At 40.4% G+C, this 27,260-nt stretch overlaps 1 protein-coding gene and 1 long non-coding RNA gene across 2 annotated transcripts; one reads left to right on the forward strand and one right to left on the reverse strand.

Annotated features, from left to right (window-relative positions):
• The first annotated feature begins 13,446 nt into the window (after positions 1-13,446).
• LOC146992121 (uncharacterized) lies at positions 13,447-15,860 on the forward strand. The gene is made up of 3 exons (XR_015036286.1): positions 13,447-13,632; positions 13,895-13,987; positions 15,826-15,860. It is a non-coding gene; the product is annotated as an uncharacterized LOC146992121 (long non-coding RNA).
• A 4,332-nt stretch (positions 15,861-20,192) lies between these two features.
• LOC146992122 (uncharacterized) lies at positions 20,193-25,342 on the reverse strand. Its single transcript, XM_085784204.1, has 5 exons — positions 25,276-25,342; positions 24,607-24,833; positions 24,292-24,466; positions 24,050-24,180; positions 20,193-23,214 (listed from the first exon to the last, which is right to left on the reverse strand). The coding sequence occupies exons 2-5, from the start codon at positions 24,745-24,747 to the stop codon at positions 22,897-22,899; spliced, it is 765 nt and encodes a 254-aa protein (XP_085640330.1). The 5' UTR covers positions 24,748-24,833; positions 25,276-25,342; the 3' UTR covers positions 20,193-22,896.
• Between the last annotated feature and the right edge of the window lie 1,918 nt (positions 25,343-27,260).

Here is a 27,260-nt window from a genome sequence, read left to right on the forward strand (position 1 = left end):
GGCGGTGGTTGGTGCAGAGGGATGGAGCCCTGGAGTCTGAGAAATAATCACAGAGGGAGAGACACACAGGCCAAACTACAAAATACAACAGTTACAAGACAAAATTTTGCGAGATGAGAGAAGAGGAGAGGGCTCTGTGTAACCATATGTGTCCCCCAGCAGTCTAAGCCTATAGCAGGATAGCTATAAAATGGTTCAAAACTACCTGTAGGAGCCAATATTATGTTAAAGAAAGTTGAGAGTTTTACTGTAGATTACAGCGTGTTATATTAGTTTTGGTTGTGTTATACATTATTGCCTTTTATTGCATAGAGGTCAAATTTACCACAGCACCTGAAGTAGGCGCTGCTCATGCATGCGCATGCGCATTGTTTTGTTTTGAAGAACTTGTGAAAAGTACAAGACGTGGATTAGCAGAGTAATAGGTACAGGGAAAAAAGGTTTTTTGACCGTCACTTTCAGATGTTACTGTTACGTTAAGATGTTGTGGACCGTTGTGAAAACCAAGAGAAGCTTGGAATGGTGTGTATTAATGGATATACCTGGATTCTGCAACGAGAAATAAAACAACGAAACTACGACCTGACTCTCCGGTGGTTTGTGAGTAGTTAAGGAACACAAGACAGTAACATACGAGTCGAGCCAGCTGTACCAGCCTACTGCTAATAAATCGAGTGGCTTTGGAATTAAAATCTACGTTTGCCACTACATCAAGTCAAAAAACCTCTGTCTGACATCGACCCGGATCACGTCGCGTCGCGGACACGGCCCATCCAGGAATTAGACGGCGCCCGACAGGATTATTGCGGCGGGGGACAACGCTGTGGGAATAAACAAGGCTCTGATCGGACAGCTGGACGAAGGTAACCGGGATAAGCCTGATAACCATCCCCGTGTTAAAGCTGAGTGGTTACCTTGTTGTTCCTGTCGCTGGATTTCATCACGTCATTATTGAAACATTGTAACAAACGGCAATGGCGGAGCCGCAAAGTTGTTACGATGAGGAACGTACAGTGATCGAAGACGATGAGGAACGTGCAGTCACCGAAGATGACCACAAGAGGGCAGTCATGCCTACAGAAAAAGGTATTGAGGAGAAACTGCATCAGTATATCACTGCAAGAAGATCCAAATTAAGGCAGTTAACTACAAAATCAAATCAAATAGAACGTTTCATGGAAGATGACAATAACATGACATATATTGAACAAAAGGAAATGAGGAGTTATTACAAGTTGTATGAGGAATTCATTGAAGCCAACGAGTCAGTGAAACTTTACCTGAGAGGGGAAGAACGTGAGGATGACCAAACCTACTGGCTTGAGCCCAAAATGTCCACTTGCCTAGACTTCATAAAAAGAGCTGAGAGGTGGATTGATGAAGTAAAACTTCATAAAGACTTGGCTGAGACAAGTGGAAATTACATAACTCCAATGGACAGTGTTTCGAATGTGTCTGCAAAACAAAAATCTGGCAAGTTTTCCAAACACGGCAGTCAAGCAAGTTCATCAGCATCTTCAGCTACTACAATACGCCTGAAAGAGGCAGCAAATAGAGCAGCACTTGTTGCAAAGGCAACAGCATTAAAGGAAAAGCAAGCACTTGTACTGAAAGAAGCTCAGCTACAGATGGACAAAGAACAACTAGAGATTGACACAGAGCTGGCAGCTTCTGCTGCACGACTCAAAATATACGCAGATTACGAATCACCTCAGCAACAGCGTGGTGCCACTGCATCATCATATTCAGTTCAGCAGGACTACAATGATGGTCAAAACAGGCATGATACATCACCACCTAGACAGAAATACAGAGACAGGCCAGTGATGTCAATAAATCCACCAGCAACAAAACCAAAGGTACGTGTTCATCAGAGACCAAGCTCTACACATGCAGCTGATCCACGACAGCACAATGACGACACAACTGAGTTGTACAGAGTGATGAAACGTCAAACTGATATTACAGAGTTGCTTGTAAAAAACCAACGGTTGTCATGCTTACCAAAAAGAGACATTCCTTTGTTCCATGGTGATCCACTTGAATTTAGATCCTTCATAAAGGCATTTGATCATGCTATTGATTCCAGAACAGACAATGATGCAGACAAGCTGTACTTTTTGGAGCAATACACAAGGGGTGAACCACGAGACTTGGTAAAGAGTTGCCAGCATATGCCAGCAAGTCGTGGATATGATCAAGCATTGAGACTCTTGCAAGAACATTACGGAAATGAAGTCAAAATAGCTTCTGCTTTAATGGAAAAAGCATTTAAGTGGCCTAAAATCAAGTCAGAAGACGGCAAAGCACTCAGAGCTTTCTCATTATTTCTTCTGAGCTGTCGCAACACTATGGATGATGTTGAATTCATGGATGAGCTAGACAACCCAACTAATATGAGGGTTGTGGCATCAAAGTTGCCATACAAGCTCATGGAAAAGTGGCGTGCCCAGGCATATGAGATACAGGAGCAGCGTGGAAGAAGAGCCAAGTTCGCTGATCTTGTAAAGTTTGTGGATAAGCAAGCTAAAGTCACCACAGATCCACTGTTTGGCAACCTGCTGGAGGGAACAGCAGATGACAAGAAGGACAAAGGAAAGTTTGACATCAAGCGACGCACAAAACCAGAAGGAAAAAAGGGAAGTAGTTTTGTCATTAATGCTACTCCAGTTAAAATTGAGGAATTTGCTACGCAAAAGACAAAAGCTGAAACGACACGCCCCAACAGTGCCTTCAGTAAACCATGTTTGTTCTGCGAAAGTCATCACACTCTGGAGGAGTGTCAAAAGATAGTAGGCAGTCCACATAAGGAAAAAATCGACTTCCTCAGGAAAGCAGGACTATGCTTTGGATGCTTAACTAAAGGACATGTGAGTAAAGACTGTAAGAAAAGGATGACATGTAGTGTTTGTGCTTTGAAACATCCCACTATGTTACATTTTGCAAAACAAGAGAGTTCCATCACTTCACAAGTAGCCGAGGCAAAAGTGCAGGATGGCGCAGCCACAAGCTCAGCAGCTTCAAGCGTGTCGGTGGCTGCCAGTGTCGAAACAAGTGCGTATACTGGGGCTGGGGACGACTGCATTCTCTCAATTGTACCAGTGCAGGTGAAGGCAAAGAAAGGCAGCAAAGTAGTGGAGACCTACGCCTTTATGGATCCAGGTAGCTCTGCAACATTTTGCACCAACACACTTGCCAGACAGTTGAACCTACAAGGCAGACGTACTGAACTGGAGCTGAAAACCATGAGCCCTAAGCATCAAGTGGAAAGCTATCTGCTCACAGATCTGGAAGTCAGTGGGATTGACAGCAACAACTTCATTGACTTGCCCAAAGTATATACACAGAAAAGCATCCCGGTGTCAAGAGAAAACATTCCAACACAGGAAGATATAGAAAAATGGTCATATCTTAGCGAGGTCAGAATACCCAGCATTAATGCAGATGTTGGACTTCTCATCGGGAGCAATGTGCACAAAGCATTAGAGCCATGGCATGTGATCAACAGTAAGGGCAATGGGCCATATGCCGTCAGAACTGCTCTTGGATGGACAGTCAATGGTCCACTGAGAGATTACACAAACACTGACTTAGAAAATGGTGGACATTCACAAGCTACAGTAAACCGCATATCAGTGGAGAATGTAGAGCAGCTTTTGTTACAGCAGTACAATCATGATTTTCCAGAACGTCTGTGTGATGAAAAGGTGGAAATGTCACAGGAGGATCAACAGTTTATGAGCTGTGTGACAGACTCTACTTACCATGCTGACGGTCATTATGTCATTGGTCTACCAAAGAAGAAGGCTGCTGTCACAATGCCCAACAATCACAGCGTTGCTGTACAAAGAGCTCTTACACTGAAAAGGAAATTCAAAAGGAATCCTGACTTCCATCAAGAGTACAGCGTCTTCGTGAAGGATATGATTGAAAAGGGTTACGCAGTCAAAGTCCCACAGAACCAGCTAAGCCGCCAGGATGGTAAATTATGGTACGTCCCGCATCACGGCGTTTATCATCCTCAAAAGAGAAAGCTACGTGTGGTCTTTGACTGCGGGGCTGGCTTCCAAGGAACTTCACTGAATAATGAGCTTCTGCAGGGCCCAGATCTTGTGAACTCCCTGGTTGGAGTGTTAACACGCTTCAGGAAGGAGGACGTCGCTATAATGGCAGACATTGAAGCGATGTATTACCAGGTAAAAGTCCCTGAAGAAGACACAGACCTCATGCGCTTCCTATGGTGGCCTGAGGGAAATATTGAACAGGACATGGAGGAATATAAAATGACTGTGCACTTATTTGGCGCTACATCCTCCCCATCATGTGCAAACTATGCCCTAAGAAGGACAGCACAAGACAACTGCATCAAAGCATCACCAGAGGCTGTGGATACTATCCTCAATAACTTCTACATTGATGACTGCTTGCAGTCTGTCAAGCGCGCAGCTCAAGCCATCTCCTTGTACAAAGACCTCAAAGCACTATGTTCTTCAGGAGGATTCAACTTAACGAAGTGGATAAGCAATAGCAGAGAGTTTTTGGCATTTGTGCCAGAAGATGAGAGAGCCAAGGAGGTAAGAGCAGTTGATTTGAGTAAAGATGCACTTCCAATCGAAAGAGCGCTTGGAGTTCTGTGGTGCATAGAATCAGACTCATTCAGGTTCAGAATCATAGTACAGGGTAAACCTGTCACAAGAAGAGGAATCCTATCTACAGTGAGTTCCATCTACGATCCTCTAGGGTTTCTGTCCCCGTTCACCCTCCCTGCAAAAACACTGCTGCAGCAGCTGATCAAAGAAAAACTCACCTGGGATGAGCCTGTTCCAGACAAGCTTGCTCAGAAGTGGTTTGCATGGCTAAATGATTTGAAGCAGCTGTCTACATTCACTGTAAGAAGATGTTTAAAGCCTGCAGGATTCGGAGATGTTGTAACAGCCCAACTTCATCATTTCGCAGACGCAAGCGAGAGTGGATACGGGACCGTATCATATCTCAGACTAACAAATAGTGAAGGACGAGTACACTGCACATTCCTGCTAGGAAAATCAAGGGTTGCACCCTTAAAACAAATGACAATTCCACGAATGGAGTTAACAGCAGCAGTAGTAGCCGTGAACATCGACAAAATGCTGAAAAAAGAACTTCAAATGGTACTCCAGGAATCAGCATACTGGACAGACAGTACAACTGTCTTGAAGTACATTGAGAACAACACACGTAGATTCAAGACTTTTGTAGCCAATAGGATCTCCACTATTCGGGAATTGACCAAGCCAGCACAATGGAGCTATATCAGTACAGCAACAAACCCAGCTGACTGTGCATCCAGAGGCCAAACAGCAGCCAAGCTAATGAGCAACCTCAGCTGGATTCAAGGTCCATCATTTTTGCAAGAACCAGAGTGTCTGTGGCCACAGAAACCGCAACAGCTGGAGGTTAAAGAGGATGATACAGAGGTAAGAAAGTCAGTTACCACTAACTTCATCACTGCAGCTGAAAGCACAGACCCTGTAAACAAGCTCATTCACCACTATTCTAGCTGGTACAAATTAAAAAAGGCTGTGGCATGGATGCTCAAGCTCAAGGAAATACTCATGCAAATCAGGAAACAGAAAATGGAGTTGCTAAACAAAGACAGCACTGACAAAGAGAGACAACAGGCTAAAGAGCAGATACAAGCCTACAAAGCAACAGCAGCTAAAAGAGCTCTAACTGTTGAAGACTTAAAAAGAGCAGAGCATGAGATAATCAGTTTCTGTCAAAACCAAAAGTTTACAGATGAAGTCTCAAGTTTGGAAAAAGGAAACCATAACGTAAAGAAAAGCAGCCCTCTGTGTAAACTCGATCCATTGCTTCAAGACGGATTGTTAAGAGTCGGAGGCCGTCTTGGCAAGTCCTGCATGCCAGCAGAGGCTATGCACCCAGTTATCGTACCTAAAGACTCTCACATCACCACTCTGATACTGAGAGATACCCATGAAAGAATTGGACACTGTGGAAGAAACTATATGTTATCCCAGCTGCGCCAAAGATTTTGGATCCCCACTGCAAATTCCACTGTAAGAAAGTTTCTATCAAGATGTGTCATCTGCAGAAAGGTCAAATCAAGGGGAAAGGAACAAAAAATGGCTGACCTGCCCAAAGACAGACTTCAGCCAGACAAGCCACCATTCACACATGTTGGCACAGACTATTTTGGACCGTTTTTGGTTAAAAGAGGACGTTCGACTGTGAAGAGATACGGAGTATTATTCACATGTCTAACTACAAGAGCTGTGCATATAGAGATTGCTCATTCATTAGACACTGACTCATGTTTGAATGCAATCAGAAGATTCATGTGCAGAAGAGGTCAGGTATCCATAATTCGTTCAGACAACGGCACCAACTTTGTTGCTGCAGAACGAGAACTATGCGATGCCATACAACATTGGAATCAAAACAAAATACAAGACACACTCAGACAAAAGGAAGTAGAGTGGATTTTCAATCCTCCTACAGGCTCACACTTTGGAGGTATTTGGGAAAGGCAAATACGGTCAGTGAGGAAACTCCTGAAGTCCATACTCAAAGAACAAACGGTAGATGATGAGTCCCTGCAGACCCTGATGTGTGAGATTGAAGCAATAATAAATGACAGGCCAATCACAACATCATCTGACGATCTGAATGACCTCGAAGCTTTGACCCCCAATCACCTCCTCTTGCTGAAACGGCAGCCGTTGCTGCCACCTGGACTGTTTGAGAAAGAGGATCTGTATTCACGAAGAAGGTGGAAGCAGGTACAGTACCTAGCGGACCTGTTCTGGAAGCGGTGGGTACGTGAATATCTTCCTCTTCTACAGGAGCGTCAAAAATGGACCCAAGTGAAACAGAACCTCACTCCTGGAGACGTAGTAATGATTGTTGATGACTCTGCACCAAGAAATTCTTGGGTCTTAGGTCGTGTCATCCAAACTCTTCCAGATGCAAAAGGACTTGTGCGCAGAGTGTTGGTTAAAACAAAATCAAACACTCTGGAAAGACCGGTCGAAAAACTGTGTCTTGTATGTGAAATGACTCATAAAGACTCTTATGTGACACATTGAAATACAAAAAAAAGGGGATAAAAATGTACACTTTGTGTGTTTATATTTAATGTATATTGTTGGCTCCTTTGAGTTATTGTGTAAGTAATTGAAAGCCTTACTGCCTTCCAATTAGGGGCTGGAATATGTAGGAGCCAATATTATGTTAAAGAAAGTTGAGAGTTTTACTGTAGATTACAGCGTGTTATATTAGTTTTGGTTGTGTTATACATTATTGCCTTTTATTGCATAGAGGTCAAATTTACCACAGCACCTGAAGTAGGCGCTGCTCATGCATGCGCATGCGCATTGTTTTGTTTTGAAGAACTTGTGAAAAGTACAAGACGTGGATTAGCAGAGTAATAGGTACAGGGAAAAAAGGTTTTTTGACCGTCACTTTCAGATGTTACTGTTACGTTAAGATGTTGTGGACCGTTGTGAAAACCAAGAGAAGCTTGGAATGGTGTGTATTAATGGATATACCTGGATTCTGCAACGAGAAATAAAACAACAAAACTACGACCTGACTCTCCGGTGGTTTGTGAGTAGTTAAGGAACACAAGACAGTAACATACGAGTCGAGCCAGCTGTACCAGCCTACTGCTAATAAATCGAGTGGCTTTGGAATTAAAATCTACGTTTGCCACTACACTACCAGAGCCAGCCCTAACTAAAAGCTCTGTCATACAGGAATGTTTTAAGCCTGGATTTAAATGTAGAGAGAGTGTCTGCCTCTCTACCTCCATGAAGAGAGGTGTATGACAATTTCAAAATCATTCACCAAACCATAATTATTTCTGTCATTTGGTTTATTTGTAGGAAGTACTTAATGGAAAGTCGTCGAAGTGGTTTCCCTCAAAGTCATCAACGCCTGTCTATCTTGACAACGAGGAGCAGCAGGACACCCTGTTTTTCCATCTACAGGACATTGTGAGGAAATCCACCACTACACTGACTTTCACGGATGAGACAGAGTTCATTTGCGGTGTTCTCTTTCCTGAGGTAAGGATGACTGTATTGCATGTTTGTGCGGCTACTGATTTCAAAACTTTCCCACTCTTAATCAGAGAGAGAGTGTAAGTCTGTGTGTGCATATTCTGGCGATAGGCACTCATTTATGGACTGACTGGACTGGGGCTGTCCTCGCAGGAGGCTGAAGAGGCCTACCTCTCAGGTCCAGTTTATGACCAAAGGTAAGGGTGGATAATTAAATAATTACATTTTGAAATGCACTTTGAAGTAAAATACTAACTTGGCAGTCATTGTGTTGTGTGTTGTGTTGTTTCCGATTTAGTGAAGTGGAAGACTTTTCCAAAAAACTTTCTAAGAGACTGAAGATGGAGGGATTGATCTTATAGAAAACCTCGAAGACCCCCCTCCTCCCACACCCGCTCTCCATGTTTTATTTATTTATTTATTTATTTATCTATCTATTTTATGTATTTATTTATTTATCTATTTATCTGTCATCGTCTTGTAGACTGCTGCTGTCTATGTGTATGACCACAAAAGAAAAAAAGGGGTCATTTGATTCAACCAATTAGTCATTTTGGTCATTTTAACAGTCCATTAAATGTTGCCCACATACTGGATGGAATAAACAGAAAATAGGACGATGGAAAACCTTTTATGGCATTTTCATGTCACTGTGGACGAATTAGGCTTTTGGAGAATTCCCCTCGCTCCCTTGAACACATTGTGAAAGTGGTTTGGTTGCAGTTTAAAAGCTTCCCGATCTTCTACATCACTGTCTTGGCAGCACGGCCTGTTTGTCTCACACTGAATCTTTGGTGGGAGACTGAATGACTGATGTTGAAATCAGTCACTCAGTCATGTCTGACACAGATGCACTGTTGTTGTTTAGCTGTTTCTCTAAACCAACAACTTGATGACCTCTGCTGACCTTTGAGTACAGTCAAGGAAAATAGAGAAAAGATATGTTAAAGCTTTTTAAAGGTGTGGAAGTAGCAGTTTACTAATGCTAAAACATAAAGTTTTGTTGTAACATGCACCTGCTGAGTCTTGATGACAAAAAGTGACTGGAATAATATTGATTTTTTATTTTATTTTATTTTTTTTGTTGTGAACACTTACTGCTTGTACCCAAGTGTGATAGGAATAGGCCTCATCAAATCTAGATGTTTTGCATCTGTGAGATCGTCACAGTAGAATTTCTCTACTCTCAGTCACAGCCATTTGGAGCTGCTGTGTTGCGAAACTGTCTAATGTGGCGTTACAAATATGCATTGATAACTGTTTTTACAACATGATTAATGAGGTTTCGCCTCACTTGCTTGTCCCCATTGGACCTGAAGTTATGTCATAAATTATAGCAATAACAAAGACCCAGGTTGTATAAACAGACGTTTCCTTTTAACTGTTTTGCTGTTCATCCAAAATACAAAACTGAATGTGATATTTTCTGTCTGGACTCAGAGTTGCAGCAGACATAATGATTTATGCATGTACATGTGTATGCAGCACAGATTTGTTCAACTCACTGCTGCATAATTACAGGAACAAATAAACAGTGTTTCCTCCTGTATTAACAGCATCATTTTACTGTATGAAAATCAGCTACAGCGCTGGCGGCGCAAACAGCAGACAGCATTAGGGTTTGTACCATGATGTGTGGGCTGAGATCATGATGTGTGGGTTGAAACTCTGATGTGTGGTTTGAAAGGCAGCTTGAAATATGGGTCATACGCTGCTCTTTGCGCTCACATTCACCCTATAAATCTTAGCAATGGGTGAATTGTTAAACTGTGACAAGAGGAAGGGTGGAGAGGCAAAAGTTTGATGGTGTGTAGCTGAAAAGAATTGATTCCAATAGAGATTTTTTTTTTTAAGAGACTGATGCAGTTATTGGGAAGCAGCATGCAGTATACTGGTCCTGTTAGCAAATTCACATATCGATAAACCTTATGGCTGTGGAACATATCTGACACCATAGTTTGGTTGACATAGTCAATGTCTGGAGGTTGGCAGATGAGTCTTCTGACTGTTTTGTAATACAGTGCTTTTTTTCTCCATTTCACTTCTGCAAACTATGAACAATATCAACTCAATTTCAGCATTATCTGACTATTACCTGTCTCTGTATATTTACTGTGCCTCCCTCACTCCCCTCTTTCCACCTTCCTTATGTGTGTGTGTTGTTCCTGTGTGGCCTTTCAAACTTCTGCGCCTGCACACCCACCTTCAGATCAGCTCATTAACTCAACCAGCCATTCTTCTCTCCACTCTTCACACGATTGTTTGTTCCTTCTGTGGACAAAGCTCTAGTTTCTGAGCTCATGTTCTTGTGTTGCATTTATCTCCAGCCTCACTGTGCTCCAGGTTCACCTCCGGCTGCTCACCAACATCCTGTCTCACTCAGCTCCTCCTCACATCTTCAAACCTCAGTCTGAGATCCAAGCCATCGTCATTACTGTAAATTCTACAATAAAACTGTCTTTACAGTCGTTACATGGCTCAACTGCCTCTGAGTTTTAGTCCTACCTTTGGGTCCAAAACACTAAACTTATGTAAAAACACGTTTCTTCTTTTTCAAATCTAACCTATCTGTACCACTGACCTTGACATAACAACCCTCCATCATCCTTTAGATAAATAAATGTTGAAACCAAACTGCAGGAAACCATATAATACTAAATGCATGTATTATTCCCTTTCTTTCACCCTCCTCCCTCCCTCCCCACATCCATTTCATCCCCTTTTCCTTCCTTCTTCTTTTTTCTTCCCAGTTCATCCCTCCCTCCCTCATCTTCTCTTCCTTCACCCTGTCGTCTCTCATCTTCTCTCGCAAAACAAAAAACCTGTACATTTAGCACTTGTGCATAGTACTGTAAAAAAAGAAAAGAAAAAGTACAAAAAACAGAAATCCTGTGCATTTTACACGTAGCACTTGTACAGTAGCATTTGGTTCAGACAGGTTTAGTGTTTCAGCAATTGAGACAATCTGTAAACGGTGGCACAGTGGTTAGCACTGTTGCCTCACAGCAAGAAGACCCTGGGTTCGAATCCCTGGCCGCCCAGGTCCTTGCTGTGTGGAGTTTGCATGTTCTCCCCGTGTCTGTGTGGGTTTCCTCCGGGTGCTCCGGTGTCCCCCACCACTAAAAAATAAAAACATGCCAGCTAGCCAGATTCTCCAGCCAGTGCCCAAAGGCACTGGCTCATAATCTGGAGTTTGCCTCATTAAACCACATTTTATAAATCACTGGAAATTTTTCTTCAGGTACAGTGATTCAACTACAACTTTACTGTAACTGAACTTGTTGTTGTGTGGAAGCGCTCAAACGGACTGATTGAAAGGTCAAAGTGTTACGTGAAGGAAACATGTTAATTTAAACATTAATCTAACACGTAACGATCATTGACAAAGAAATAAATGAAAAGAAAAGAAAAGAAAAGAAAAGAAGGTCCGGTTGCACACACACACACACACACACACAGATAACCGCAAAATGTTGTTGTTATTATTTACTGTTTTAATATTATTATCTCTGTAAAAAACAACAACTTTCTTTTCTGTCATATGGGATGGATGGTAGAGAGGGCAAAGATTCTTCTGTTTATGTCTCATGTGCTCATGTCAACAAGATGTTTGTTACAGAGTCAGATGTTTAAGTTTGATTGTTTACTGTTCATTGACAGTAGAAATGAGAATGCTAATTTACGGAGGCCTGTTAACCTTTAGGAGCTCTTTTGATGGAGATCTGAATTACAGTATAATATACATATAAATATATAGGCCTAATAAAATTTAAACAGTGTTTGCCAAGTTGGGCACTCCTAAAAGTAATCAAGTTACTGGTTCCTTAATTAAATAGTGACATTACTAGTTATTCAATTTCCTCAAAATAAATAACAATAATAGGCCTAATAAACATCACAGAAAAAACTCCAGAAGGACAGCGGAGCAGGCCGACACGGTGTGGGGGGTGCTTCAGTGTGTGTGGACAGGACCGCAGAGGTCAGGCGGGGCGGACCAATCCGAGAACGGGTGTGGGTGAGAGGAACGGAGAGGTTACCTCGGCTCGTATTGATATTTTTTTAATGTGTTTTAGAAATAACACGTTGCATTATTATGGAACTAAAAGGGTAATCAAATTACAGTCATTTATATTTTATTTAACGCATTACTAGGGCATTACTGACCAACACTGAAATAAGAAAGTGCCTACAATCTTACAGCAAAGAATATATATATATATATATATATATATATATATATATATATATATATATATATATATATATATATATAAATAAAACGTTTAAATAAAGTTTTGAGGGGGAAAAAAAAAAATATATATATTTTTTTTCCCCTCAAAACTTTATTTAAATGTTCCAATCACAGTCAGAACGCACGGGGCGCTGTGACGTAAATCGAACGGGTCCTACAGCTACGGGTCCTACAGCTACGGGTCCTACAGCTACGGTTACTCCGGTACTGCAGCTTCACCCTACTCGCTAACGGCGCTGTTGTACATATCAGCACAGGTGTGAGTCGGTCGTAGGCACGAGGCCGCACACCCTTGCTGATATACAGTACAACAGCACTCCCTCTGCCTTTATTCATCCCACGACGGGGAAATTCACAAGTTACAGCAGCAGTACAAACACACTCACACATGCCATGCACACTGGCAATATTAATGTTTAAGCTTGTCAGTGCTTTATGATGATTAATATATGCTGAGAAACAAGATTGTACATCAAGCAGGAAAGACCAATAATTTGTGTTTAATGAATCAAATATAATCAGATATTGTTTTGGTCATAAATAGGCTATGTTTAATTTGCTGGGGAGGAGGGGCGGGCACACAGCTTTTCTTTTTTTTTTTTACTTTTTTTTTTTAATAATGAGGGCTGTCATTTTTGCTAAGCTTAAGTCAACTAAAGTTAGCTATTTTGTGTCTTCTATGTCCTGCCTTGAGTTTATGTTGTGTCTACACACCCACATAGCCTACTTGACTTTTTTTCAACATTTTTTCTATTTTTACTGTGCAGATAATCCTCCAGCTAGGCCAATATTTGACATGTCTCTGGGTGCTGCTGTGTAGTGGTGAGTATTAGCCTACTATTCAATTGCTTTTGTTGGTTTTAGGGATGCACATTTTGAATTTTTTTTCTGACTGATGATAACCAACGCTTGTTAACCGATATGATTACAATGCTCTCGGGGGCGATCACTTTTTCTCTTTTGCGCAGCTCTGTTGTAACAGGTGATGCAGATCGATGTCCCTGTAGGCTACATTTGTTGTCTGGCCTTCTTTTATGATATTATTCCTTTTTTACTGTAATATTGTGAGTAAAGATAATTACTGCAAGTCCTATTGCCTTTAAGATTCTAATGTTCATTTTTTTTGTTGAAACTATTTTGGAGAGATATGTCTAATAATCAGTCTTCATTACAACACAAAATAATATGGCACCACAAACTAAACCAATTTCCATTTGTCTTTCTTTCTCTAGTGAATGTGGCAGTGTAAAGGGTGTTCAGTTGCTGTGCAATATTTGACATGTCTCAGGGTGCTGTGTCAAAGGCTCTGCAGTAGTGGTGAGTATTACTAAATCATTTGTTGTTTTCTGAGTTTATTGTTTTTTTTCATTTATGTATATTATTTTTAAACAATTACTCAGTAATGAAAAAGAAATAGGGGGCATCATTGCACCAATGGATGAAGTAAATATATTCTCTGGGTTGGGGGTGTAACAACTGATTGTCTTCAAGACAAAAATGCCTTTTACCAGGACAAATGAGAATTTTCACAGACATGAACTCAAACAACACAACTTGTGCCTCTGCTTTTCTGCCGTAGGATGACGACGTGGATCTGGGAAGAGAATGCGTCCTAAAGACCCTCTGCGTTTACCTGAATGAGGACCCGGAGAATCTATTGAGAGAGTATGTGGTAAGTAGCTATTACTTAGGTTTAGTATGTTGAGATGTTATCTTTCGTATTTTATATAAACTTTAAAACATCTACTCATTGTAATTACTTTACAGTCAGCTAAGTTGTAGGATAATATGGTAGTGATCTTAATATCAAAGTGTGTGTTTATTTTTCATTAAAGGGATAGTTCGGGTCTTTTGATATCTATCTATACCCTTGTTTTAGCACAGAGCTAAAGGGAGAGCTTTATGAACCTGATGTGATGCTGAACCTCATCAGATGGAGTTCCATAGACTGTAGGAAAGAGGTTAGAGCAGAGAAGAGTGATCGTTGCAGCGCAGTCCATGGTGGAAGATCAGACCAACAAATATACAGACAGACAGCGTGCATCACCTCCAAGGATGGTGCCGCTGGAAAAAAAAAAAGAACAGCACTCCTCTGCAGCCAGCTGACGTGTAGCTCACCTGCAGCTGTCAGAGGATCCTCGCTCTTTCTTTAGCCTGGCGTTTGGATGCACTTTGTTCAACATGTGAAGATCTAACCACCATCTGACCACCGGTCAGCTGAGCCAGCTAACAGAGTGGACGTGGCCGGTGTGTAGGCTCGCTATTTTATAACGGCAAGAAAAAATAATCGTCCTGATAGTGTGTACATTTGTCGGGCTGATCTTCCATCACGGACTGCGCTGCATTACTGATCATCACCCGGTCACCCTGTCTGTCACAGCTGCAGCTGTGGTCTAACTTCAGCTTGTTGCTTCCCTGTCCCTCCTCTCTGTGTCTGCCCGTTCTGACTCCATCTGATGAGGTTCAGCATCACATCAGGTTCATAAAGGTCTCCCCTGGGCTCTGTGCTAAAACAAGGGATGGCTTCATCACTTGTGTCATAATCAGATATGTTTACGTGAACTATCCGAGCAATAAACTCCATGAAACAGCTGATGGAAATGCGCACAGCCGTCTAGAGGCGGCAGCGCGGAGTGATACAGAGGGAGAGAAAATAGCAGCAAGCGATTGTGAGGTCACAACGGTTTTGTGATGCAAATGTATCACTCTTTCGAACGCATATTGTTTTGAGAAGTAAAACGCTTTATTTTCGTGACCCCAGCCAACTAACCGGACTACATTCGTCAGCACCGCAAACTCTCAAAGTGTGAGAGAGAATTAAACATAGCCTATTTATTATCAGTTACTATGACCAAAACAATATTTGATTCGTTAAACATAAATTGGTCTTCCCTGTAGGATTTGTTTTATTTACAATCTTATTTCTCAGCATATAGGCCTATTAATTATCATGACAACATAAAGCACTGACGAATAAGCCTAAACATTGATACAGGACTCTGTAACACAACTCATCACACATTCATGCTCTCCCTGTGTGATCATCTAGGAAGCAGACAGTCTGAGTTTGAAGTTTAGGTGACACTGTGACAGGTCTCTGTACGTCTTGACCACATGTCAGCTGGTCAGCTGTAGTAGAGGAGAACTCAGCTGTTTTCAGCTCTGCCGCACGTAGCGTTTTTTTTTTGTTTTTTTTAGGAGCTCCGGTATATTGCGGCTTTATGCGGGAGGACACGCGATAAACTACAGCTGATCCAATGTATTTATCTGAGCTTGGTCACCGTGAGAGGCGCTTTGAGCTGCATTCATATTAAGTTACACCTGACGCAGGACAGGGCATTTTGACAGGTCTGCGCTCACATCAGCTGTGTTTATTTACCCTCACCCTGTCACATAAGCGATCAGCTGTTTTTTTTTTTTTTTTTAACGTTTGATGTCTTTTTTTCTTTTTGCTCGAAATTAAACATGGTATGACCTTGACTCCCTATATATCTGTCTGTTTGATTACAGGTGCTGTAAGAAAAAATACAGTGACAGGTCAGCCACAGATGACAAGGTGACCAAACACGCCATCCACCTTGCGGCAGATTGTGCAGCGAGGAGACGTGTCCCGCCTCCATCCACGCGAGAACCCCAGTAGCATGTACTTTAAAAGAATAAACAATATTTGTATTGAACTTCTTGTCGTTCACCAGTTATTCATTTTCTGATATTTTAGCTTCACATTTCATTGAAGTTGTAGCCTCATTTTGTACAGTAAATTGATGTCTTGACTTGAACCTTTTCTGTATATTGACAATAGTGTTGGGTTAAAAGGCAATGCAGATTTAAGCTTGGTGTAGAAGTCAAGGCTAGGCATAGTTATAGTTTTAGTTTAAGCTATTTTATGGAGATTTTGAAAATGATGAACGGGTCCAAAACGGACCCGGGCCAGAGGTTTTTTTTGCGTCCGTTGCGGATCCGCGGCGGATTTGCGGGCCCCAAACGGACCCGCCGCGGAGGTATGATTTAAATCGCGGATGCGGACCGGATGCAGCGCGGATCCAGGACGGGTCCGCGATCCGCCTTCGTAGCGGATCCGTCACGGAGTGCAAGTGGACTCCGATACGGGTCCGTTTCGCGGGTCCGTTCCGGAAGCCGCGCTACATCCGCGGCGGGTCCGCGGCGGACTCCTTTTGCTATACATTACCCATAATCCTCATATTTATCAGCGACGTGTCTGATTGGTTGAGCTTGCTGTTACCAGCAAATGAAAAAATAAAACAAATTGAGCTTATATTATTTTCTTAGTAACTAAAAGGTCTTAACATCTTTTTTGTTTTCTACATTGAATAAAAAAACGGTGCTATATTGTTAAAATTCAACAATAAAGTGCATAAAAGTTGGCTTGACTTCTTTCTTTTTTTCTTTTTTTTTCATAATTTTCACCAGCATCTTTCTGGTCCACATCACATCACATTTATTGTAATTTTTAATTCAATGAGTGACATTTTATTTTTTATCTGAAAAACATTATTATGAATTCAAGGGTCAGAGGTCACTGATTAGTGTTAAATTTAACCTTTTTGACCCTGTTTCCTTGAATAAATCACTAAGACTTTGATGCGGGAAGCTGAGATTTTGATTTGATTTTGTTCAGAGCACTAGGGACAAAGTTTCTGTAGAATTTCAGACCTGTCGGACGTCCAGAAGGGTCACAGCTGACCGTCCAGGCTCGTTTCTCGGCCTTCAAAGCCTAGATTTAGAAGCCTTTTGTCTAATAACGTCTACATCCTTGGGGTTATAAGGCTGAAAGTTTCATGCATTTGTCCGGGGCCTAAGGCCATCCACCATGTGCAATTTCAAACCCGTGCGACCTTCACAAGTGTCAAAGGTCGCTGATCTGTGACCTTTTTGACCCCGTTTCCTTGAATAAAACACCAAGACTTTGATGCAGGAAGATGAGCTTTTAATATGTGGTCCAGAATCAGGCCCGTAGCCAGCCTTGTGGAGGGGGGCTTCTTTTTTCCCAAAAAGTGGACCCCCCCCCCCCCCCCCCCCAAAAAAAAAAAAAAAGTAAATAAATAATAATAATAAAGGCACACACTTCTTTTTTCCCCCATTATAACTTCACTTTGACATCACATGTTTCTCTTCCTCCACTATCCTTTACTGTTGCTCTCAACAAAATTTTCACCATGTAATTAATTTTTTATATATATATAAAAAAAAGGCTTAGCTTTTTCATAACAATAATCATAATTTATTTTATTTATTTAAAGGTTTAAGGATCAGGGACATTGCACATTAATAAAAACATTTAAACAAATGTAAACATGCCAGAATTAGCCGAAGGCTATTTTGCATCTGTTGTCCCTGGACTGATGTTGAAAGTCACCCTAAAAGAAAATAATACAAAATTTTGTGTTATCAACATACAAATAATACATTCGATGATTAAAAAGCTGAATAGTGGACAAAAGACAGAGAGCTCAGTGGAGGTCCATGCATACACACACAAACTAACATAAAACTGAACTCAAACAGCAGCCGCTACAGACAAAACAGAAGCAACATTAAGCAGCAACACCAACATAAAAAAAAAAAAAAAAGAAAAAGTACACAAGACACAATCACATTATACACATTGGACACATTAGAAGCCATGCACAAAAAGCAACAATACTAGACAATTAATACACTGACAGACAACTTGACAAGAAATTTAATGTTCACAGCCTTGACCACTAATTAGCCACTTTTTTAAAAAGTGTTTAAAGGAGGCGTAATTTGAAATATTTCTAATATGAGTTGGAATAGAATTCCATTCACGAGCAGCTCTAATAGAAAATGCAGACTGGCTGAAAAAACTTTTTCTAAATGCGATAACACAGTCTCCTCTAGTTGCACTCCGAGTAGATGTTGATACCATTTTTATAAACTGATTCAATGCTGGAGGCGCACGTCCATGTATGATTTTGTACATAAGACAAGAGTGTGAATATTTAATCAAGTTTTCCCAATTTAACAGCTTGTATTTCAGTAAAATATGACAATGATGATAGTTATTGGATTTCCTGTCCAGCACTTTAAGGGTTTTTTTGTATAGTGAAAGTAATGGTTTGAGAGCAGTGTTGCTCGCTTGAGACCAAGTAGTCAAACAATATGTTATATGGGACAAGATCATTGAGTGCATGTACATTAATGCTGCCTTGGTCGACATGCAACTGCGGATATGTCTAAAGTTAGACAAATTAAATTTAACGCACTTGGAGACCTTTTTAATATGCTCTTTAAAGGTGAGATTATTATCAATGAGCACACCAAGATATTTGAAATCTGAGACAACACGTAATCTCTCCCCATCTACAACCACCTCAGGTTCTGGACAGTGAATTTTAGTTTTACTGAAAAACATACAGACTGATTTAGAGACATTCAACTGAAGGCAATTTTGATTTAACCATAATAATGTTTAATGTAGTTAAATGTATCTGTCTCTCTCTCTCTCTCTCTCTCTCTCATACTCACACACACACACACACACACACACACACACAGACACACACACACATAGGTACAGTACCTGCAAACTGGAAATGATGATAAAGTAAACCCCTGTAAGGGGGGTCTGGGGGGATCCTCCCCCCAGAAAGTTTTTATGATTTTAAGAGGTAAATGAAGCATTCTGGTGTACTCTGAGAAGAATATAATGGGAAGACAACATTCGCTTCAGATAAAAAAAAAAACACACATTTGGTAGGATACTGACTGAGGTTTCTATCTTTGTAATGGCAAGAATGGCTGGACTGTATGACACTGGTCTAGTGGGGAGCTGTGGCTGGTGAGAAAAAACAAAACTTTTTTTTTTTTCAATCTTTTGACCTGGACCAGCCTTTCAAGGCCATGCAGTTTCCTCTGCTTCACTATTAGCCTCTAAGACCACCACCACCACCACTTCTGCCCTGTTCTCATCTGTATGATGGCTGTAGCTACACAGGAAATTTTGAAGAGTAAAATTTACTCAATTTGAGTAAAATTTTACTCCCAAAAAGATAGTATTTGGTCCCAGTCCAAAAAGAGTAAAATTTACTCTTGTCATAGAGTTAAATTTTCAGAGTTATTTCTACTCCATCTAGAGTTCATATTTTACTCCACAAGATTAAAATTTACTCTATTTAGCATAAAGTGAGAACAACTCCAACACCATTTCACTCAATATAGAGTTGTATTTTACTCTGTACAGTGTAGTAACTGCCTCATAATAGAGTTATAATTCTACTATTAATAGAGTTGTATTTTACTCTGTACAGAGTAGTAACTGCCTCATAATAGAGATATAATTCTACTATTAATGGAGTTGTATTTTACTCTGTACAGAGTAGTAACTGCCTCATAATAGAGATATAATTCTACTATTAATGGAGTTGTATATTACTCTGTTCAGAGTAGTAACTGCCTCATAAGAGAGTTCTTTTTCTACTATTAATAGAGTTATATTTTACTCTGTACAGAGTAGTAACTGCCTCAAAATAGAGGTCAAATTCTACTATGAATAGAGTTCTATTTCACTCAATAAAGAGTTGTATTTTACTCAATATTGATTTTAAAAATGATAACTCTGGATTAAAATGTTTGAAATAAAAAAGACCAGAAATGAATATTCAACAATGCACGACTTGTATTTTTCTTAAATGCATAACACATGAGCACCCATAATATACATGTCCATACCGTTTGGCCTTTGTAATATGACAGCATTGTATAATACATGAAAAATTCAAATGCCCTCAAAACCTGCAACAAAAATCTCCATGAATAAGACTCCATGGACAGAGTAATCAATATGAGGAAAAAAAAGTCGTTCATGGTGACAAATTCCATAATGAAAACAAATAGAATATTGCAAACAGGTATGCACACTATCACCACGCCATCAGCAGCTGCAGATAAGGCTGTAAAATATTGCAATAGCCATCAGCCCAGCCAAAACATTTACGCCCAATTGGTGGGCCATCACAATTTGGACACAATGTGCTCTTTGAAATCGGGTGGATTAGATAAAAGAGGAGAAAATACAAATAAATTAAAATATGAGTTATGGGCAAAGAAATTCAGAAATCCATTGTTCATCCCCAGTGCAATAGTTACAGCTTAGCGATTCTTTTATCACAGGAAACAGTATGGAACAATAAATGAACTTGAATCATCATTGCTGTATGACATCTGCATATCAAATGCTTTGTAAAACAAAAGCTCTTTGACATCAACAACATGAGGTCCTTCTGCAGTACACACAACTTTAAATGCATAAAAATGCTCATCCATACACACTGTTTGTAGTGCAAATGTACACAACAGTAACCTCTCATCTTTAAGAACAACACGGTGGATTTTGTGAAAAACTGGCATCTCATTAAGCACTTTAAGACAAACAACTAAACCAGGACGATACATATTTCCATGGTGTTTGGCCCATCTAACATCCAACACCTTAGTGTCAACTGCTACCTGAAGAGCCTCTGCTATCTCACAGCCTCTGTCCATCACGTTTAAAGCTACCATTTTACTTGGACCAAGCACCAGTCTGTCAGGCTCAAATGTCTGCCAACTATATGCTACTTGACTTTGGTGTTTCTTTGCTAATGTTTTAGTTATATTTTTGAAGCTTTTTAGTTGTTTTTTAAAGAAATTGTGCTTCGCTTCATAGCGCATGCACCAGGTATGCAAAAGTGGTCCAATTTTACAAATACATGTCGGATAATGCACCATAAAATGATGCTTTGGTAGTAGCTTCTTGTTGGGAAATAAATGCTTGAATAACCCATGGTGCTCTGAAATCAAATGTTTCAAATAAATGGTAATGCCAGTTGATAACATGAAAGAAAATACAATATCTGCTATTTGAAGCAACAACAGAAGCAAATACCAATGTTGATCATCTCGACAAACCAAGTCTCCAAATATAAGTGGGAGATTGCGAAGTAAACACCAGGATTGGATCGCATTTAAACCCAAGTCATTTGAGCCCTCTACTAACTTCAATGCAGGTGGCTTGTTGTTTTGTTCCATGTAGCCATAGTTAAAGTTCTTAATTCTCCTGTCTATTTCCTTTGATGTTGTGTAGTTTTTGATCAAGTGAAGTATTAGCAGCTTCATTTCATATTGCGCCACGCCCTCCAAGATATCGTGCATAATATCGACAGAGAAGTTTTGACATGTATTGAAGTACTGCAAGGAATTTAGAGCACAAGAACGTTTAACACCCATCACATAGGGAAGACTAGGAGTTTCCTCCATTATTTGGCAGTGTTCTGCGTGAAGTGCTTGAGTTCGCATCACTATCTTGGGTGAATCTTCTGTGAATTCTGTCTGAAAGTCCTCTTTCTCTGCAAGACAGAAGCGGCAACAATATCTGGCACTGAATGATTCTACGAAACCAAACAAACCATGAAGACCAAGGTTGTCACCAGTAACTTGGACAATAGTTCCATACACATTTTCCTCATACAGTGGGACCCGAATTCCTTTAGTCTCCAGCTCTTTAATGTCTTGCACAATTGGATCAAGTATTTTAGAAAAGCCATATGTTTTAATGTCTTGGGCATGGAATAAAGCGACCAAATGAATATTAAGCAGTATTGAGTTGTGCTTTGGAGAAAGATTACGCAAGGTGAAATAGATTGCTCCTAATTTATGTATTCCCTTTTTACTCCCCAATGGATTTGCGCACTCAAAATCATCATAGAAAAGTTGCAACTGAATTGCATGCTTCTGTATTGAAAATAAAGGATGACTCTTGAAAAGATCTCCATCACAAAAGTCATTAAGAAGATCTTCTCTTGAACTGGAATGACTCTGCATCATCTCTTTTATCTTAGGGTGTTTGTAAATGAAGTCTAATGTTTGCAAAATTGGGATATAAACAAATTTATCAGTAACAACAGCTGGATCATAAGTTCCTGTAGTACGATTGCGCCGTGTATCAAATCTTGTACCAAGAACACATTCAACGGGTTCCACCCTTCCCCACTTCTCTGTGAAATACTGCCTTCTCTTAGTTTCAGAATTTAAGACACCAAAAGGATTTTCAATTTTTTCAAAGCACTGATCAATTTTACACTCAACCTCACTTTTGATAGGTTCCTGTAAAGATAGACACTGCTTCACAGATTCTTTTGCTTGATTATGGATATCATCAACAATCTCTTCCATTGAAGTAACCAAAGAGTTAATGATTGTTTCGCCTACACCTGCCACTTTAAGTTCAGCCACTGTTGCAGCACAGCTGTCTACAAGACTCTTATTAAGAAGGACTGGGTCAGAAGGGGCACTGTTTGATGGAAAGTCATCAACAAAACTTTCGGCTAAATCTTCAGTTGAAGAGGGGCCTTCACCAGGATCATCACAAGGTTCATGTGCTTTAAGATGCTTTCGAAACCCAGAAAAAGTACCAAAGAAATTAGAACATCCAGGCTGACCACATTTCAGACGAAGTGTCTTTCCTGAACAAAGTCCATGGATCAACTTAAAGTGCTTAATTAGTGAATTGGCATTTGCCTGAGGACCTTTGCAAATAAAACAAAACATCTCTGCATCAAATCAGTGCAGCATCCGAGCTCTCATCTCTTTGACCCTGGGATTCACCTTGGTGGTAGCAGCATCAATCTGGTAAACAGCGGTTTGCAAGAAGTGGTAGACATTGGCCAGATCCCTGTTGTACGAGGTAGCGAAGACGAAATGAGCTTTGAAAAGCTCGTCAAAAGAGGCAAGAGAATCTGGTGACTGACACGGGATTGCATGTTTGTCAATCACAATGAAATATTTGTGTACGGCGCTCCTCTTGGTCCCCACAGCCAGTAGATAGGGTTGACGGCTCTCTGTGATGCTGTCCAGATGCCCCTCAACACTGGTCCCAGTCTGTGACAAGAAAATTTAATTAGTCTTGCTATTAAAATTAATCTGTTGCAGTTTAAGGCCCCATCATCACCACCAGAATCACTTATTGCCACAAAATGCAAGATGAACCATTACATTTCCAGTCTTATATTTTTTATAAGGCCGGGACTCGATTAAAAAAATGAATCTAATTAATTAGAGGCTTTGTAATTAATAATCAAAATTAATCACATTTTAATCACATAAATATTTGACCTGAGAACAGTGAGAATACAGATTAAATGGTCTTTCCTGCCACTACACAATGATGATTACTGTATTTAACTACTTAAATCGATCAATAGCATAAACTGATTTGTTGAACTCAGCCTGATGTAAGCATGAATAAAACTTGGTAGCCAATCACACAGGCAGCTCCATGTTGTCCCTGTGTGATGTTCAGGGACAGGTCAGGACAATCTGAGGACAGAGAGCTCTGAGGTTGAAGTTTATAATAATGAAATGCACCGTGAGACAGTGGCAGGTCATTAGCTACGTCTTGACCACATGTCAGCTGTTCAGCTGCAGCAGAGGAAACTCCGCTGTTGTCAGCTCCACCGCCATGAGCGCTATTTTTTTTTTTTTAATTAAGCTTTTATTCTGCTAAATGTAAAAGAAATAAACATATTCATATCAGCGTATCTGAGGCCGATGGTGATAGATCTGTGGGGAGCCAAATCAGATAAATATCACAGGGCACTCGCTGATTACAGATGAGCATGGTCATCACATGATTTCACAAGAGTATAGTTTTATGGTTTAATATTACAGACAGAACAGTGAGCCTTCTTAAACTTTAATTAAACTGTAACATTACCTTGATAAATTTCACAAGGTGTTCAATGGCTTGTCTGGCGGAGAGCTTTCCTGGTCTCTTGTTGCGGCCATGAGGTGATGGTGGCATGAGGTGTATAAGGAGCAAGATGGAGGACATCTCACTGTCCCATCCTGAAAATACAAGCAAATTCAGAAAGACATTTTTACTACAATGTTTATATTTTTGTTCCAAATCCATTTCCCTCTTCCATTATTATTATTATTTCTTTAATTCGAGTGTACCATCTTCCAGTTCTTCTGTTGTGGATTCAGCGTTATGAAGGAGATCTTCAAGGTCGCTTGTCTGGGTGAGGCCACGGCTTTGTTCAAGGACTTTCTGCCTGTAGTGAGTAGGCCACTTCTCCAGGAACTTTGCAGAGATGTCATCACCAAACATCAGACTGAAATCCTGCTCTATCTGCAGACAAGATGGAATACAGAAAACAACATGGCATACATTGTTAATAGGTACACCAGGGATGACAAGGGATGTGGTCTGTTTAAACTCATTTTTCATTTCAGCTCGATTTTAATGCAAGGCAGTTAAGAGTGATATACCAGTCCCGTGATGTCAAGAAATCTTGGAAAGGTGGTGAATATTTCAGAGGACTTCACTGGGTCATGAACCATTGCTTGGCGATGGGTGAAGGTCTGTCTCATCTTCTCCTTGATGATTGCTTCATCAGTTGTATGCTTCATCAGTGCGATGGCCTCACGACACTGGGTTTCTGTGGTTAGCTGGTTTTCCTTACTGAAGGGGGTTCTGTCACCAGAATCTGGACCACCTGTAACAGTGAACAGTAAACAGTGAAACCACACACTGATGCAATACTTTCTTTACTTCTCAAAAAAGTTGAGCCACTTTCACCCCTTACACAGATGACCACTCATCTTTTTGCTAAACCCCCTGCGATGCCCACCACTGTAACAAAACAAGGACTATGCACATTAAAAATGAATTTAACATGTGAATGGGCTTTATGCACAGCTCCACTATTTCCTGAATCTAAGCCAGCTCCTTTATTTCCTGTCTTACATTATTGGACAAACTGATTAATCCAGGTATGTCTGACCTCACAACAATGATCAGGCACACCTGAATTCATCAGTTGGTCCAATAATGTAAGACAGGAAATAAAGGAATTGGCTGAAGTTCAGGAAGTAGTGGAGTGGTGCATAAAGCCCATTCTCATAAAAAAAAATCTAACTACACTCAAAATCATGTACCTGTCAGTGGCTGAGGGTTTCTTTTCTTTTGTCCTTCTGAGGCTTCTTTTTGGAGCGTTTTCACTCTCCATGCAAGACATCCACTCCCATCTACTGGATTGTAATACTGCTCCTAAAAACCAAGAAAGTGTTTTATTTTTCCTCCTTAAAAAAACTTAACACATGTCCTTGTCTGGAGAATTACTAAAATCAAGATCGACCAGTCTAACATCTGCTGTGTTCAACTTGTTGAGGTTAGGAGAAAGGGTCAGCATACAGAAATGTTATTATTTAGTTGAAATCTCACTCGTTTTTTTGATCAATACCAGAAGTAATGAGTAAAGAGGTTAGACTTGTTTTATGTACTTACATAGCCCAAAGTGCCCTGGGGATCGGCCAGGTATGGAAACAAGGCAGTGATGCCCTTTGCGTAGTCCTCTTTAACACGCCTTGAAGGACTTGTCCTACAGCACACACGTGCAGGATTTGGTGATTTACAGTGACAAAAATGTAAACCATGCCCCGTACCTTTTTATCAGAATCACCATCTTGATCCCTTCATTATCTGCACCAGAGCTGAGAAAGGAGGTTGTGCAAGCTCATAGCACAAGTGCCGCGCTATGAGCTTGTAGATCTGCCTTTAATTTTTTTTTTTAATCATGAAGATTTTTGCAAATTTTTGAATACTTTTACAGCAAACATTTCTAACTCAAATCATTCTTTTTCGCAGGGTACACGAAACAACATTTAGAGATGGGGGTCCAAAATCAAATAAATATACTTCTAAGGGTCCTTGACAACAATAATAATAATAATAATAATAATAATAATAATAATAATAATAATAATAATAATAAATGTAAGACAGCATCACTAATTTAAACATGACTGCAATTTGTTTCACTCACCACAAATGATTTGAAGGTCAGTTGCCCTTCATAACAAATAAAATAAGACAGTTACTAAGATAATATAGAGCACCACAATTCATGCATTGAATGCTACAATTAGCTTAAGTATTACAAAAGCCTTATCTACAGGTAGGCTTGATACCACTCTGCATTTGCATCTAATTAAAACTCTTAAGTGTTTTGAAGCTACATGTGAAGCCAGATAAACAACTACTAACAGCAAATAAATACATTTTGTCAACATTTATCTTATCTCAACAATAATAGATGATGACTTTGGCTCACATAAAAGTGTTAAATAGCTATAATTGGAAAATAGACAATGTATTGATAAATGGAAGACCAGAAGGCAACAAAAACAAAATATGGGACTTGTAATGGAAATCTATGTGCAGGCAGAGATCAGAGATGGTGTTTTAAATAACCATGCTAGCGTTTCACCAGCTCTCATCTCTGCCAGTCAGCCTTTCAAACTGCCGCCTCTCTCGAGTGCCGGCGCACTGCACGTAAACACACGTGAGAATTTTTTTTTTTTTTTTTCCCCCCCTGTTTGAGACTGTGGCGGGACCAAACGAGGAAACACTGACGTGATTACATACACACACACCACTCAAATATGCTCATTCACATTTAACATTATAGTTTGTGTTGAAGCTAACGTTAGCATCGACATTTGCAGTGTGTGAGACCCACACACTAAATACTCTTTTAGAGTAAAATAATGGTAACTCTGAGAAAATTACTCTCTCATTTTTCCTGTGTACTGTTAGATATTAATAAATGAAAGGAGCCTCCCATTCCCATTTGGAGGTTGCAGGTATAACACACGCACACATGCACATGCACACACAGTAACGCACGCACACACGCACACACCTGTTGCTGTCTCCCTCTCCTCTGCTCTCTGGGCTGGGCTGCCTGGCTGTTCTTTTGGGCTACCAGGTGTGCATGGGCCTTAAGGACCGGACGCGTCAGTTCAGTCCGAAAATATGTAGACATTAATTACGGTAGGTCAGGTCGCGCTCCTACTCGGCTTCTCTCTCTCTCTCTCTTTTTTTTTTTTTGGCCGGGTTCGGACCAACTTAATTCAGGGTC

This window comes from Trachurus japonicus, chromosome 1, assembly GCF_045865225.1.
Source record: "Trachurus japonicus isolate A0001 chromosome 1, Traja_1.0".
In the NCBI taxonomy this organism is placed as follows: domain Eukaryota; kingdom Metazoa; phylum Chordata; class Actinopteri; order Carangiformes; family Carangidae; genus Trachurus; species Trachurus japonicus.